The sequence below is a fragment of the Anoplopoma fimbria genome, chromosome 19 (genome assembly GCF_027596085.1).
Source record: "Anoplopoma fimbria isolate UVic2021 breed Golden Eagle Sablefish chromosome 19, Afim_UVic_2022, whole genome shotgun sequence".
Classification (NCBI taxonomy): domain Eukaryota; kingdom Metazoa; phylum Chordata; class Actinopteri; order Perciformes; family Anoplopomatidae; genus Anoplopoma; species Anoplopoma fimbria.
The window spans coordinates 1,112,923-1,126,600 of record NC_072467.1 but is presented as its reverse complement, the minus strand read 5'-3'; the positions used below and the strand labels follow the sequence as shown (position 1 = coordinate 1,126,600).

General features: G+C 41.5%; 1 protein-coding gene across 1 annotated transcript in view; it reads left to right on the top strand.

Annotated features, from left to right (window-relative positions):
• The window catches only part of ccdc33 (coiled-coil domain containing 33), a 28,719-nt gene that overhangs the window by 3,770 nt on the left and 11,271 nt on the right, over positions 1-13,678 (top strand). The window contains exon 2 of the mRNA XM_054619473.1: positions 6,099-6,193. Within this exon, the coding sequence (XP_054475448.1) occupies positions 6,099-6,193 (95 nt within the window). The remainder of the gene's footprint in view (positions 1-6,098; positions 6,194-13,678) is intronic.

Below are 13,678 nucleotides of genomic sequence, written 5' to 3'. Positions count from 1 at the left end.
TGTTCTTAATTTGTGTTTGTTGGGACTAAATTGAAGGGTCAGATGCAGCCGGGAGATGAAGGGCCAGTGGACTGGTTTCAGGTTAAATCAGCTTGGAGCTGGTTAAATACGGTGTGTAAAGAACAGATTTTATGGATGATTCGGGCTTTGGGGGCTTTCTAGTTTGCAGTTTTTTTATGATGGTCATAAACATTGATTTGTGCAGCATTTTTAATGGAGGACCCTCTTGAGAGCTCTGAGCCGTAATCACTGTTTGTGAAGTCCTGTGGTGTTAGTGTTTTTATTTAAATTCCCCAACGATGGATGCTATCCTTACTAACCTTCAGCGCTATTTCTTGCCAGGTGAATTATGCAGTGAATGCTGCTGCTGAGGAGATTTCATACTATAGTTCTGGATCATAGCTTAATGGACTACTGCCCCACTGTGGCAGTAACATTGCTGTGCTCAAGTGCCATGTCTTTCCTTTACTACTCACATTTATAACCTTCACTAGGTTTGAGGTGAGCTCACTTCAACCCCGTCCAACTCAAGGTAGTTTGTATATTCACTATCATCATCCCCACATTTCCCTCTATTTGGCTGATAAATGGATAAAATCCTCTGGCAATGATGAATATCCAGTGAGACGAGCTCTGAATTCGAGCAATTATAATGTAGGCAAATCATTTTGCTTTAATTAGATCTTAGAATATCTGATAAGATATCCAATCTCAATTTTTTTTTTCTGCAGCACTGTGCCAGCGGGATGAAAAAGATGCTAACTTTATCAAGTAAATTGAGAATTTGATATTAACTGAATCTTTCCATTGATCTTCTGCTCACCAGGTGGTATTGAATATCGTGGGTCAAAATGCCTGCATGTGATGCTGCATAACTTAAACTGACCAGTAGAGATGTGCCATGTTTGCAGATCAGACACCGTTAGGGATTTGTGGTTTATGTCCTGTTTCGCTCCTGCTCAATAAATCAGTCTTGCTTTTAGGCACATATGGCTTTTAGCCATATGAAGAGTGCTCTACAGTAGGTCTTTTCTCCACTGTGGCCAATATTGTCCCTTACTATCACTCAAACAGGTCAGTCAGAAAAATATCCTCCCAGCTTTTATTCTGCCTCTGTGAGCAGTATAATCAATATGCTCTGGCTGTGTTGAGCAGCTGGTGGGCGAGGCCGGGTGCTTCTTACAGAGAGGGCAAATGCACACCAGCATCCGCACCTCCCGTAACGCACTAATGCACCTCAGGGCTCTGACATCAATTAAGAGAGACAATGGACAACTGTCCTGTGCAACGCAGGCTAAAAGGCTTGAACGTGTGAAGGAAATGTGGGCGTTGTGAAAGGAACAGCCAATTCCGATTTTGACGTCTGTTGAAGTGACATATTGTCACTGAGGTCCCTTTTTAGTTCTGGGTAATTTTTTCATCATCCTTTTCAAGGAGTTATTTGACATCAATATTTGGAGGTGGATGAGAGGAATTATACACTCGTGTGTTTACACTAAATAAGGAGCTACAGCTAGCAACTGTTTAGCGTAGCATAAACACTGGAAACGGTATGTGGGTCACTTTTTTTCTTGGAAGTGTGCTGTGACTTACTGGAGGTTTCCTGGTAACCTCACGGTAACGACAAGACTCCAGGAAGTCCCTGCTCCCGGCCAAGAAATAGTCTGGCCCATAACACTGTGTAAAAACCTCAACATGTCATTTTTACTCTTTTTTACAGTTTTATTGCATGGAATAAACAAGGGAGTTATCGCGTATTTATAAGCAAGCTTCAGAGGTACTTGCAGTTAGATTTTGTTACATTTGGACAGAGCAAGGCTAGATGTTTCCAGCGCTTATGTTAAGATAAACTAACCAGCAGCTTCATAAGTGTACAGATATGACAGAAGAATATTTCTTCACGTCGAATTCTTGCTTAGAAAATTAAAAATAAGCATTTTCTTGTATGTCTTACTATTTCTTTAGGGGGTCTGTCAACCATTATCATCTCAAAAGGAAAAGAAGATTCATTTCAGTTGATTTATTTTACAATATATTGTACTAGGTGTTTATTATTATTCCACATAACATTTCACATTTATCTCATTTTTTCTGATCTCTGATAATAATAGTGGATGAAGTGTGAGTGTAGCGTTCTGTATGGAGCCTCTGGCGTCACAATATCATTTCAGACTGGGTTATGCATGTGAGTCTCGCCGGTCTGGACACAGTTGGAGCTTTTCTGTCTCTGTCTCTCCTGCACCTACCGGTCTTCTAATAATAGTAAAGCTGTTGCCAAGGTGCAAATGGTGAAACTCAATGTTTTATTTATTTTGTTCACTCAAATGGATTTCACAGCTGACTGTCTGCACCTTAATCAGCAGCAGGGATGGCGGTCGACGCCCACATCATGTTTTCATTTATGCCTTTTGTGAGTGGGGGTAGCCAATACAAATTCTTATTATTCTGGAAATCTGAGAGCAGTATTTTATGTACACGGAAGCCATGTTTCCATCACTAAATTTAATGTAGATGGCATATGTATTTATACATAAACCTGTAGTAACTGCTGAATGTTGTACTTTTTAAAATTTTGTTGAATTAAAAATATTTCTTGATAGTAGAGTTCTAAATAATTAATTAGTGTTATTAATAATAATATTGTAATTTAACAGTTTTTAAGGTGTCATTTAGGATTTAAAGGATGTCAGGATACTTTCCGCTCCCACAAGCGACACGATTGGCTTTGACAACGAAATATTTTCCAGCCTCCTGCTCCCACCTTCCACACCTCACTGCACAGGGCTGACTTCAGGTATGCTTGTCGTGCTCTTTTTGGCCCATTTAAATTGGGTTTCCCCCTGGAAGTGCTTCCAGAAAGACGACGGGACGATGTATCAAAAAGCCTCCAGATCAAATCAAAAGCTCTGTGTTTCTCTTGACGGCTGTTACTGAGCGAGCATGGGCAGGGCATGGCTGACATCCCAGAGTCATGGCAGGGAGCTGGAGCCTGGAGAACCAGTATGTCTTCCTCTCTTCTCTCAGAGAGCTCTGTTTGTCACTTGCTATCACCGTCTGTCACGCCACAGAGCGCCGTGGCCACACACTCTTCCCTAAACATGCATTCTTTCCTTCCTGGCCATGATGGCATAACGATCCCTTACATACTCAGCACCTCAAAGGGAAACATGTCATCCTTCTCTTCTCACACAGTGCTAAAAAGCCCCCCCCCTCGAGGGAGCTCTACTCTTCCTCCATCGATCGATCAACTGAACCATCGCCTTCATTCATCTACCTATCTATCCGTCTTCCTGTCTTTACGCCATGGCATTTGTCTTCCGTCTTTACCACTTGCCTGTATGCTCACTGAGGATCTCTCAATAGCGTTTGTTGGTAATCAATATGTTTTGTCCCTCTCTGCTTAGCATATAAATAATGAATATTAGTGGTTTTAATATGGCTCTAAAAAGCAGGACATCCTGCACCACATAGGTACTCACTACATGCAGTGAGTGGAAGCCCTCCCACTGATGCAAATCTCTCACTCTGTAATGTATGCCGCCTGTTTGGATTTTGCTTTCCCTAGCAGTTCTCCTCAAAATGTTCCTTAGATTGCTTTTCCCCCTCTGCATTCAACCCCCACGCGAGGAGTATTGATCGTTCCAGAGCACTAATTATCCTGTTTGGCCTTGGATATTTCTGTGAACCGCAGTCGGTCTTTGATCGACATGTCTGGATGTCTTGCGTTCCTGTAAAAAAAAAGGAAAGAAGCTGTTTAGATGACAGAATTAAGAGTATGTTGAGGTTTTGACTCCTGATCTTTGTAAAAACACGTGTGACACCTTCTTTAATGACCAATATGTCTATCTGCAGTCACTTCCTGTGCCATACAATGAGCTCTTAACTTGGCTGATCAGCACCTATGTGTGGGTGTGTATGTACGAGGGCAGTATTTACATATGCATCCATGCATATGTGATCATCCTGTATGTATGTGTGTGCAGGAGTGAGTATGTGTGCACGCGCCTGTGGGCAAAAGTACAGGTCGGTACATCCTGCTCTGCCGCCATCTGTGCTCAGATAGGCAACAGGCCACTTAATACATTCTCACCCTCTCCATACAGCCACATAGCTCTGTTTTTGTTTGTTTATTCTTTGTTTCTTTAAAATATGAAGATGTCTTCAACTCTAAATAACAAATATGTGCTAGTCCTATGCCAAAATGCATTTAATGACATTGTGCTATTAAAAAAATTGAAATGTATACTAAAACTGATGACAGCTACTGTGTGCTCAACCTTTTTTCATCAGGTGACTGCTAGAAGGTGGCCATTCACATAAAAAAAACATTTGGAACAGACAAAAAAAATAAGCAAACTTTTGCATACCAGTAGTTCGACAGGTAATTTGGAAAATACCTATGGTCGACAATATAGAACAAAAAACTACCATACATTCATCTTCACGTACATTCAGAGATATTTAGTGACAATGTTTCAGTACATAGACCTTCACCAGGTTACTTATTTGATACCTAAATATCTTTGAATGCAAGTGAGGAACACAGTGTGGGGGAGTTTTGTTCTTCTATAACAGAAACAAAATAAAGTGTAGCCCTTATGATTAAGGCTTCATGCTGATCACTTTAATATCAATAGCACAGTTACACAGATGGTCGGATGAACACTTTATCTGTCAGCCTGTCACATTTTCTGAGGTGATATTTATGTATCATCATTTTTTCACATTTAAAAAATGTATTTAATTGACAGTAAAGGTTTAATATTAATATTAAAAATATAATTATTATCATTAAATCCCAGCACATGTTGATACACCAGTGGATAAATGTCCAGCAACACACAGGGGAATATCATGACCTTAGATTGAATTATACATGTATTTGCACTACATTATGATTCCAGATACATCATTGCACTGAATGCATTTCCATGATTAGAATTTCAGTTCCTCCTGTAATTGTCAGGAATAATGGTGGTAGATTGGGAATCAATAAGGACCTCGAGACACTGGTGACCTTTGTGTGCGCTCCGAGGAGCCCAAACCGATGACATTTTAAGCTCAAAGGTCCCCATGGGTAAGCACTCATCAGGCTTTGTGTAAATGACACTCTTGGCAATCCCTGTGTTTCTAAACAGTACTCAGCCTGGCAGAACATATAGATGCATCCAAGCAGTCTGCAGTGTATGTTTAGCATTAGCAGTGTCTGTACATAGTAGCATGTAGCCAGATAAAAATGCAAACGGGTTGGAGACAGTTTACAGAAAGATGCAGACATAAATAATTAAGTTGTTTGGTAAAGCATGCATATCTGCTTTTTAAGCCCTAATGAGCAGAAACATCTGTGTGCCCGGGGCTTATTGTGACCGTTGTAGCCCCTCTCAAGCCAAGTCCATTGGAGTCCTCTGTTTGGCACCGCTTCCTTTCCTCACCTGCAGGCGCCCTCCTTCTTTGGGTTCTCTCCCAGGAAGTAAGGCTAAGTCGTGCTCAGTATACGAGGATGCACACCCCAGCGTCAATACCATCTGCCAGCTCCCCTTGGGGCACCAGCCAGGTGCTGGGCACGCTCTCACCAGCTATGCCACAACAGCTCTGCCTGCTGCGATCAGCCTCCCTGAGCCAACTGTTGATCTTCCTGTCCTCTCATTCACGCCCAGAGACTCATTATTAACCCAATGACACGCTGTGTTACAGCAGCCTAAAGATGGATTCAAAGTATGTTTGAATTTTTGATGACTGCAGATAATTTCCTGAAGCCACATTGAGCCTTTGTTTTGTGTTGCTTTGCTCCTCCCCTGTGTTTGCTGCAGGTCTCCCGGGTTGTTTCCCTCGAGATGCAGCTTGTGTTGAACCACAGCTTTTACTTTGTGGAATGACGCAGTGCTACCATGTTTACTGGAGCTGCTGCTCTGATGTTGGAGTAATACTCCATAACCACTGGTAACATGGGGACTAAAGTCAAAACCGTACATGGAAAAAATTGAGAAACTAAACTGTTGCTAAATCAGGGGTATTTACACAGATTTGAATGTGCCCTAACTCCTTTCAGCAGTGTCACTGTTTTTACAGTGTTTACTGTGTGTTTCTGATGAATGTAGATTACTCATTGATGACTCCTCCACCAGGAGCTATACAGGAAGCTGATGTCAAAAACACGGCAGAAGGGATGAAGGGGGAGAAGCTCCCCCCTAAGGTGAGTGAAGGGCTTAATTGCTTCTGCTTCACTTTGTAATACTTACTTCTGTACAGCTTTATTTCATTAGCCAAGTGGTAAAAAATGTGTTGCTCAGTATTGTCATGACAACAACCATTCCTGGTTAGGAGTAAGTTCTCTTTGGCTGTTTTTTAATTGTTGCAGTTGATATACAGTATATACAGTAGAAGTGTGTTCAACAGTCGGCATGTCACACAACCGGTCAAAACACTGGTATCTTTTTACCATGATAACATTTCTGTTCTGTCAGAAATATCCATATTAAAGTGAATAATAATAACTCAACACTTTCTCTTTGTGGCAAAAAACAGTCAGCAATTTTCCCTGCATTACACAAGGTTAATCATTTTGATAAATATTAGTTTGTCACATACTTCTTACTCCTATGATAAAGATTTATATCATCTTAAAAAGATGAGTTACTGAGCCACATTGGCTATAATCCCTACTATTTTTCTGTAATGATACTTTTGATTTTACAGTCTACGTCTTAGAGGCTCATTTTATCCTTGTTTTCAGTTGATGCTTTTATGTTAGAAACCCAACGAATCCTCATACAACAATTCAAATGAAAAGTTATTCCTCATTTTCTGCACCATTAACAATAACAATTGTAATTTTCTCCTCTTTAAATGCATGCAGTCTTTTCAAAATAAACAGACAGATTCAGCTCATATTCAAGTCTACTTTGTCAAAAATGACTTTTCCTTTAAATTTTTTCAAATAGAGCCCTCCAGGTTGCCGTGGGGCCACAGGTCTCAATTCTCAGCTCAGCTACTAAAAAGAATATGTGCGCCACTTGCCTGGAGAGGGTACTAAACATACTTTATTGGTCTTTAATAATTGCTTTTCAACATTATTATCTTAATGCAGCCCCTTTTATGGGATCTAAGAAAATACCATTTACTAGCTCTCAGGAGCAGAGTGACAATCTCAGATGTGATGTGTTTTGCCACCTACGTGTCCCGGTCTGTCTCTCTCCTGCTGTTTGGCTCCTTTATGAGGCCTGATTCATTGGCAGAATGTGGCCATATGATATTAATAGATCTCTTTTCAGCGGGATGGCTCTTGGGTGTTATGTTTGTAAGTATAATGCTTTGGACAATGATTCTCATGAAAGGCATTCCCCAGACACTTTAATTTTATATTGCAACTGACTGCAGATCTTTACTTTTAGGCTGAGTTCCTTTATACTCTCTTAGACTGTAGAAAATCAAGAGTTCTTGATGTTGCAACCCAAACTTGGCCTTGTGTTCAAGGTCACAATGTATAGCTGCATAGAGGGGGACTTCATGCATAATGTATGCAATATAGCATTCATTGCTAATTAGCACTAACAGGAAAGGATGCCCCCAGATTTCCCCTGATTTTAGTCTAATTTGCATAAATATAATGGGGCACAAGAGAGTGTAAAACCCAACGTCTGTCCTCCCCTAGGGGAGGAGGAGAGGTGTTACTAGAATCTGGGTGCACAAGTGATAATTGTTAGAGATCTGTTATTCTGACGCCCAGACCATAAACTAGACGGTGTGAAGTGAACAAAGAGACTGGCTAGCAAACAAATACACCATAACCCCTGAAACCGATGGCAATGGAAAGATTAAGCTCCTACTCGGCTAGATTTGGAAAAAAATGTAGATCAATTAGTTTGTGCCCTGGGGACCAGTGCAATTAGCTCTTTTTTTAAATAAACGCTTCTTTTAAGACAAATGCAATCATTATTCAAGATTGATGGCAATGCCGATGAGAGCAGATCGAAATCAAACACCAGCGATTCTTTCTGCTTGAATGTAAAACGCTTTGATGAAAGACTCCTTTTAATATTTGTGTTACCTTAAACTGGGAATCATAAAAAGAGGGTTGAATAATAGTGGTGATTTGGGGGTGGGGGTTGCGGTTTGAGGGAAGGGTGATACATTATTCACAGAGGTGGGGGCCTTAAGTGCCAAATTAATTTGTTTTTTCTTTCCAGTTGGATGGCAGAATAAATGGGCGCTGTCAGTCGTGCTGTAAAGTGCCGTGCATTCATTTAGACAAGTGTTATTGCTGCACTGGAGCAATACGGTTTTAGCGAAGCTAGCCAGCCTGGTGGGTGGAAGCTGTGTAATTATCTCTGGTTCCTATGATGGCAATGATTGCTAAAACAGCCAAGTGGTCCCTGAGCAGAGCAGGTGTGACTGTCAGGCTGCAGGTTTGGTGAGCCTGTTGGCGGACGTGAGAGCACATGAGCAGTTGGGTTGGTTGTGACTGATTAGACCGGTGCCTAGATTTGTTTTAAGTTAATCTGTATTGACAATAGCACTATAGCAAACTTGTAAAAATAGCTTGATATGATTTATTACATGCTAATATAGCCTTTAAAACCAAAAGTCTTCCAGGGGATCAAACACTATCTGAACACTTCCAGCTTCAGATCTTGCCTGTGTAACCTACTCCTCTACCATCAAGGAAAGCATTAACAGTTTTTTTTTACAGATTTACGTGTTTCACAACTCTGTATAATGATGTTGAAAATATAAGAAACAGATTGGTGTTGACAGATATGGCGTGGCACTGATTAAAGCAGACCAAGCAGATGTTTCCTTCCCCCCCCCCTTTTGCACCATTGCTATTGAGCAACTCTGACAACGTGCAAATGCAGAAACACAGACATCTGCTGCGTTTCAAAGGACCAGCAGACCGGAAAATGAATACTAATGTCGCCGGACTGTATTTATCTGCCAGACATTCAAAAGAGCTAAACACTCTGCTTATTCTCTGAGATACAGAGGAATCTTTGAAACATACCGGACTTTCAGTGGTGTGAGTCAGATAGTGGACGTGACAGATGTTTGCCAAGAGATACGATTTCTCTTGATGCTCACACACAGCTTGGACTGAGACATTTTCTCTGCTGGTTTAATTTTTACATTTTGAATCCCTGTGCCAATTTCTTTTTGAGCTGCAGTGGCTCAACTACTATGGAGAGACAGAAGCATACAACAACTTTTGTTAGAAATGTTATAATAACTAGCAGGCATAATATTTACACACACGATAAACAAATACACACAAAATGTACTGTACAATACACACAAAATGTTGTCCTTTTTTTAGCTGGTCTCTGCAGTGAAAATACTCACCAGTGCTATGAAAAAAAAAAAAAAAAGTTTTTCATGTTGACTCACATCAGCCTGACAGAGAATCAGAAGAAGATCTGTTCCTCCTCATTCTGTTGTGTGGTGAAGACACTTTTTTGAGACGATCAACACGGCTGACTAATGAGGTGGATTCAGAAGGGGCAAAGGGGTGGGTTCAATGTCTTTGTTAGACAGGCCTGCAGCCTCTTTCTTTGCAGCCTTGCTCCCAGGGGAGGCCTCACAGACTGCCTAATTGAATCAAGTACACATAGTGCCTCCCCCTTCACGGCTCGGCCCCTCCTCCTACGAGAGGAGCGAGGAGGAGAGCTCTGGCTTTGATGCTTTTGTTCTCCTCAGCCTCATGGACAGCGCCATGGGGCTTCCTGCAACTAGTTGCCCGCTGCTGGATGGAGAGGCACATTATCACTGCTGCACTTTGACAGTTGCTATCTCTGCAGATGTTGTCACTACACTCCTCTGCTGAGGCACATGATTGGTGTGTTAGACTCTGCAACACCATAAAGTACTAGTCAAGCATTGGGTAGTGGGAAAGATCGAAAGGTTTAATAACCCGTTAAATTGTATTTGATAGAACACAGAATAATAGCCTCAGCAATATAATTCATGTCTCAGTTGGCCCAGCGGAGCAGAGCAAACAAAAGTAAAGAAGACAAAGACAAAGACTGTGACTACGCATAGCTTAGTGCCTTGTATTTCCTCAGTGACCGTCTCTCTTTTTCCCTAAAAAAAACACCCAGACGCAGACTACATGTCCTTGGTGCTCATCTCAGTTCAGCACCCTCATTTCAGAGAGGCGGATTGGAGTTGTGCTTCAAGGAAAAGTCTGCTTATTAGATGGCCTCCAGATGCCAGGTTAATGAAGGATCTATTTGTGAGCCAACATTCAAATTGCAAGATGCAGAACAGAGAGTCTGGCGAGAGTCTGTCTCTGAAACGTATGCAGCCTCATCCTGCTGGCCCGAGCTGATTTTTCTAAATGTCATGTTGTATGTTTTTTTCCCAGAAACATGTCTTTTGTGATCAAGTTTACAAACCTTGATCTGGCACCATTTAAAATGTTTCTAATACAATGCATGATAATTGGATTTTCTATGTTGGTTTGAATTTTTGTGTCATGCTGAGGCCACTCTAGGAACAAGTGTTGTACGAGCTAAACACAGGGAAAATGATGAAGCTGTAACTGTAATTCCCTTTGTATTATTCTGCCAGACACGGGCTGTTATCCTAAATTTGGACCATCCTTCAAAACTAAGGTCTTTCTTTAGTCAAAATAAGCCAATTTGTAAAGCTGAATTGGCTATGAGTAAGGCTCCTAAGTATTTTCACAAGACTCCCTCTCCAGCCTGTAACTCAATCATAGAGTCGTATCCGGAAAGCACTATTGCAATGAACTTGGGTCAGATATGTCTAAGAGGCTAAAATGTGATTGTGGGGAACAGCTGGATTAGTCCACTCAATGTGTATCCGCTCTTAATGATATTAGATAGGAGTCTGGAGAATACCTTCCAGCACACGCTCTCATTTTGATGAGCCACAGGAACAAGATAGTTTAAGTCGCACATGATACGGTCTCTGTCTGCTAGCCTTTTTAATGCAGGTGTCTTTCATTTCAGGCGTACCAAGGTTACAGAACCATTGCAACTCATATTTTTAATTCCTAATCACATTTGAATTTCTTTGATATCAGCATTGATAACTCTGACCCCAGAATTGATTACGTGGGGGTATTAAACATCCATCATTTCTATTGCTCCATGCATTCTCACAAATGAATTCATCTTCCCTGCTTGAGGCACATCAAGAGGAGGGGTCTTTCACTCATATTGTCCCTCCCAGGCAAGAGTGCCACGCCCAGTCCAGCTCTCTGTTAGTCCTGCTAGAGTATCAATACTATATGTTGTCTCAACTGTATCTGATGAACAAGAAAGCTACAGCACCTCTGCTTATTGCATGCAACATAACAGTATGATCAGGTTAAGTTATATTAAAACAAATAGATGGATGGTTTTGCTGATTTAACTCACATGCATTATATGTATGTTAGCTTTATAATTGTAGAGTTATGTTTTTTGTACTACATATTGATTGTCAATCTACATGAGCTTTAAAAAGTCTTCTGACTGAGACTGATCAATATCCACTCTGAGTACAAATTTCAGATTCATCAGGCCTCCTTATATAGTATTGATTTTGTGCAGTGGCTGCCCTGAAAAGAATCTGATTACTTTTTCTCCCGTCAGAACAAACAGAAGCGTGGTAGCAGCAGTCAGGTAGATCATCTGTGCATTTATTCTTCCTCTTTGCCTCTTTGTGACGTGTGACTGAAAGGTGTAGATGAAGTTGTGTATGAATATAAAGAAAGGAAGGAAAGAGAAGGAACAGGATGAGAGGCATTTTTAAAATATTTGTTATATGTGGGGGTTTTTTTTGTCAATCTTGGAGTATCTCTGTTTTAATCATCTTTTGCCCCATCTACTGCTGGCTGACATTAAAAAACAACCCTGCACATGATATCATTCAGAATTGCCAGGCATTTGATTGTCAAACTGGTCTCCAAGCATTATCTCCACTGAAATAATTTCAATAATAACAGTAGTCAAGTGTGAAATCCTGTTATGTATTTTTTATTGGCAGGGCTCTGGTACTCCCTACAGGCAGGACCCCGGGTTCAGATGCAGCATTATGTATGCAGTCCTACTCCAGTGGAGCTGCAGTGTACAGTCATTTCCGAGCCTCCTGCCGCCGGGTACTGTTGTGGTTTGAGAGTATTGCAGACAGAGGGACGGGAAGTGTAGAACTGTGCCCTGAATAGTAATAGCTTTACAGACACCTTCCACACATTGCAGCTGTGCAGTTTAGACACAGCAGAGTGAGCAGCTTTTCTCAGCACTTCTCACACACAGAGGTTAGTGTCGGTCGATCAGCTGACGGGAGATGAAATGGGGCCACAGTGACATCTGGTGGCTTTGTTTGGGCACTGTGAGGTGTGGTTTGATCAGCTGGGGGTTTTTTTCCACTGCTTTGGCCATTACAAATACATTGTCCAGTGAGAATCTACCTAAGTTTTAGAAAACTGTATCGGAACATCAATAAGTAATATAATTTGGGTGGAAGCTGGCTTTTTAAGCTGCTTTAACTCAACTCCTAAAAAGCTTTCTTCTGATTATGACTCCAACCATGACTATGTGGCTTCTCCTTTTCTCGTAAATGCCTTTCTGCCATGCTGTTGCAATTTCCTCTCCGTGTGTTGTGAAACAAGGCCACAGGCATTTGAAGATGTTTAGTATACGCAAGTCTTCAACTGAAATGTAAGAAAAACTAAGTTACACAAGCTGGCCTTGATGGACAAAAGCAAGAGGAAAGGCAATTGCGTAAACCCGGCATGTGTGGGAGGGGGGATCATTAATGTGGCGTTTCAGTCTGAGTCTAAATACAAGAGCTGAGAGCTTTAGAGACCTTGAAAACTGAGGGTCATCAAAAGCCAAGGATCTGGTGGCTGTTATATGAAAGAAAGCCAAGCACGTGCTTATTATTACCGACATTTTAAGCAGTGTCGCTAATGTATAACTTGGCACCAAAATACCAGAAAGAGACATTTATGTAAATTTCCACTTTGAATTCCTCACAGGCTTTTTTCCTGGGAACCAATTTCTGCATAAAGCCCTCCATGATTCTACATTTAACAGACAGGAGAGTCATTAAAACAGCTCTTACCGGGGTTATTTACTGCTAATTCCTCAGTTGTTTACCTATTTCTCCTGTTGTTCTCTGATAAGGGCTGAGCTGGGGTGCATGGAGCTCCTTGGCTCCTGTCTGGTGTGCAGGTTTGTCTGGGCTGCTCTGTTTGAAGTGCCATGCAGGGACCGGTATCAGTACCCGCCAGCTGGAGCAGACCGCAACAGATTTAAAGCTATTCTGCTATTCCCTCCTCAGCTAGAATGTGTAACCTCGCAATCGCCTCTGATCTGAATACAGATGTGCTGCTGCGGTTGCTTCCCAATGAAGCTGTTCCAGCAGTGTCAGCTATTGTCTGGCTCGTCTTGTATCAGCTCAGCTCCCGCTAATGGCCTATCATCTGTTCATCTAAACAGGACCGGAGATTATGAAACCCTGCTGAATAACCCAGCCTGGTCATTAAAGATCAGAGCATTGTCCTGCACAAAACAGGGGTTTGAGGGTTAACTTCTCTATCGCGCGTTCTTATCTTATTTTAGAAATGTAAATGATGTACATAGAGTGCACAATGTCCCATCAGCCGCACGTGCCTTTGCTCGTCTCGGTCGATGTGAAGCTAATGTAAGTCTTTAACCCTCTCATGGACCCC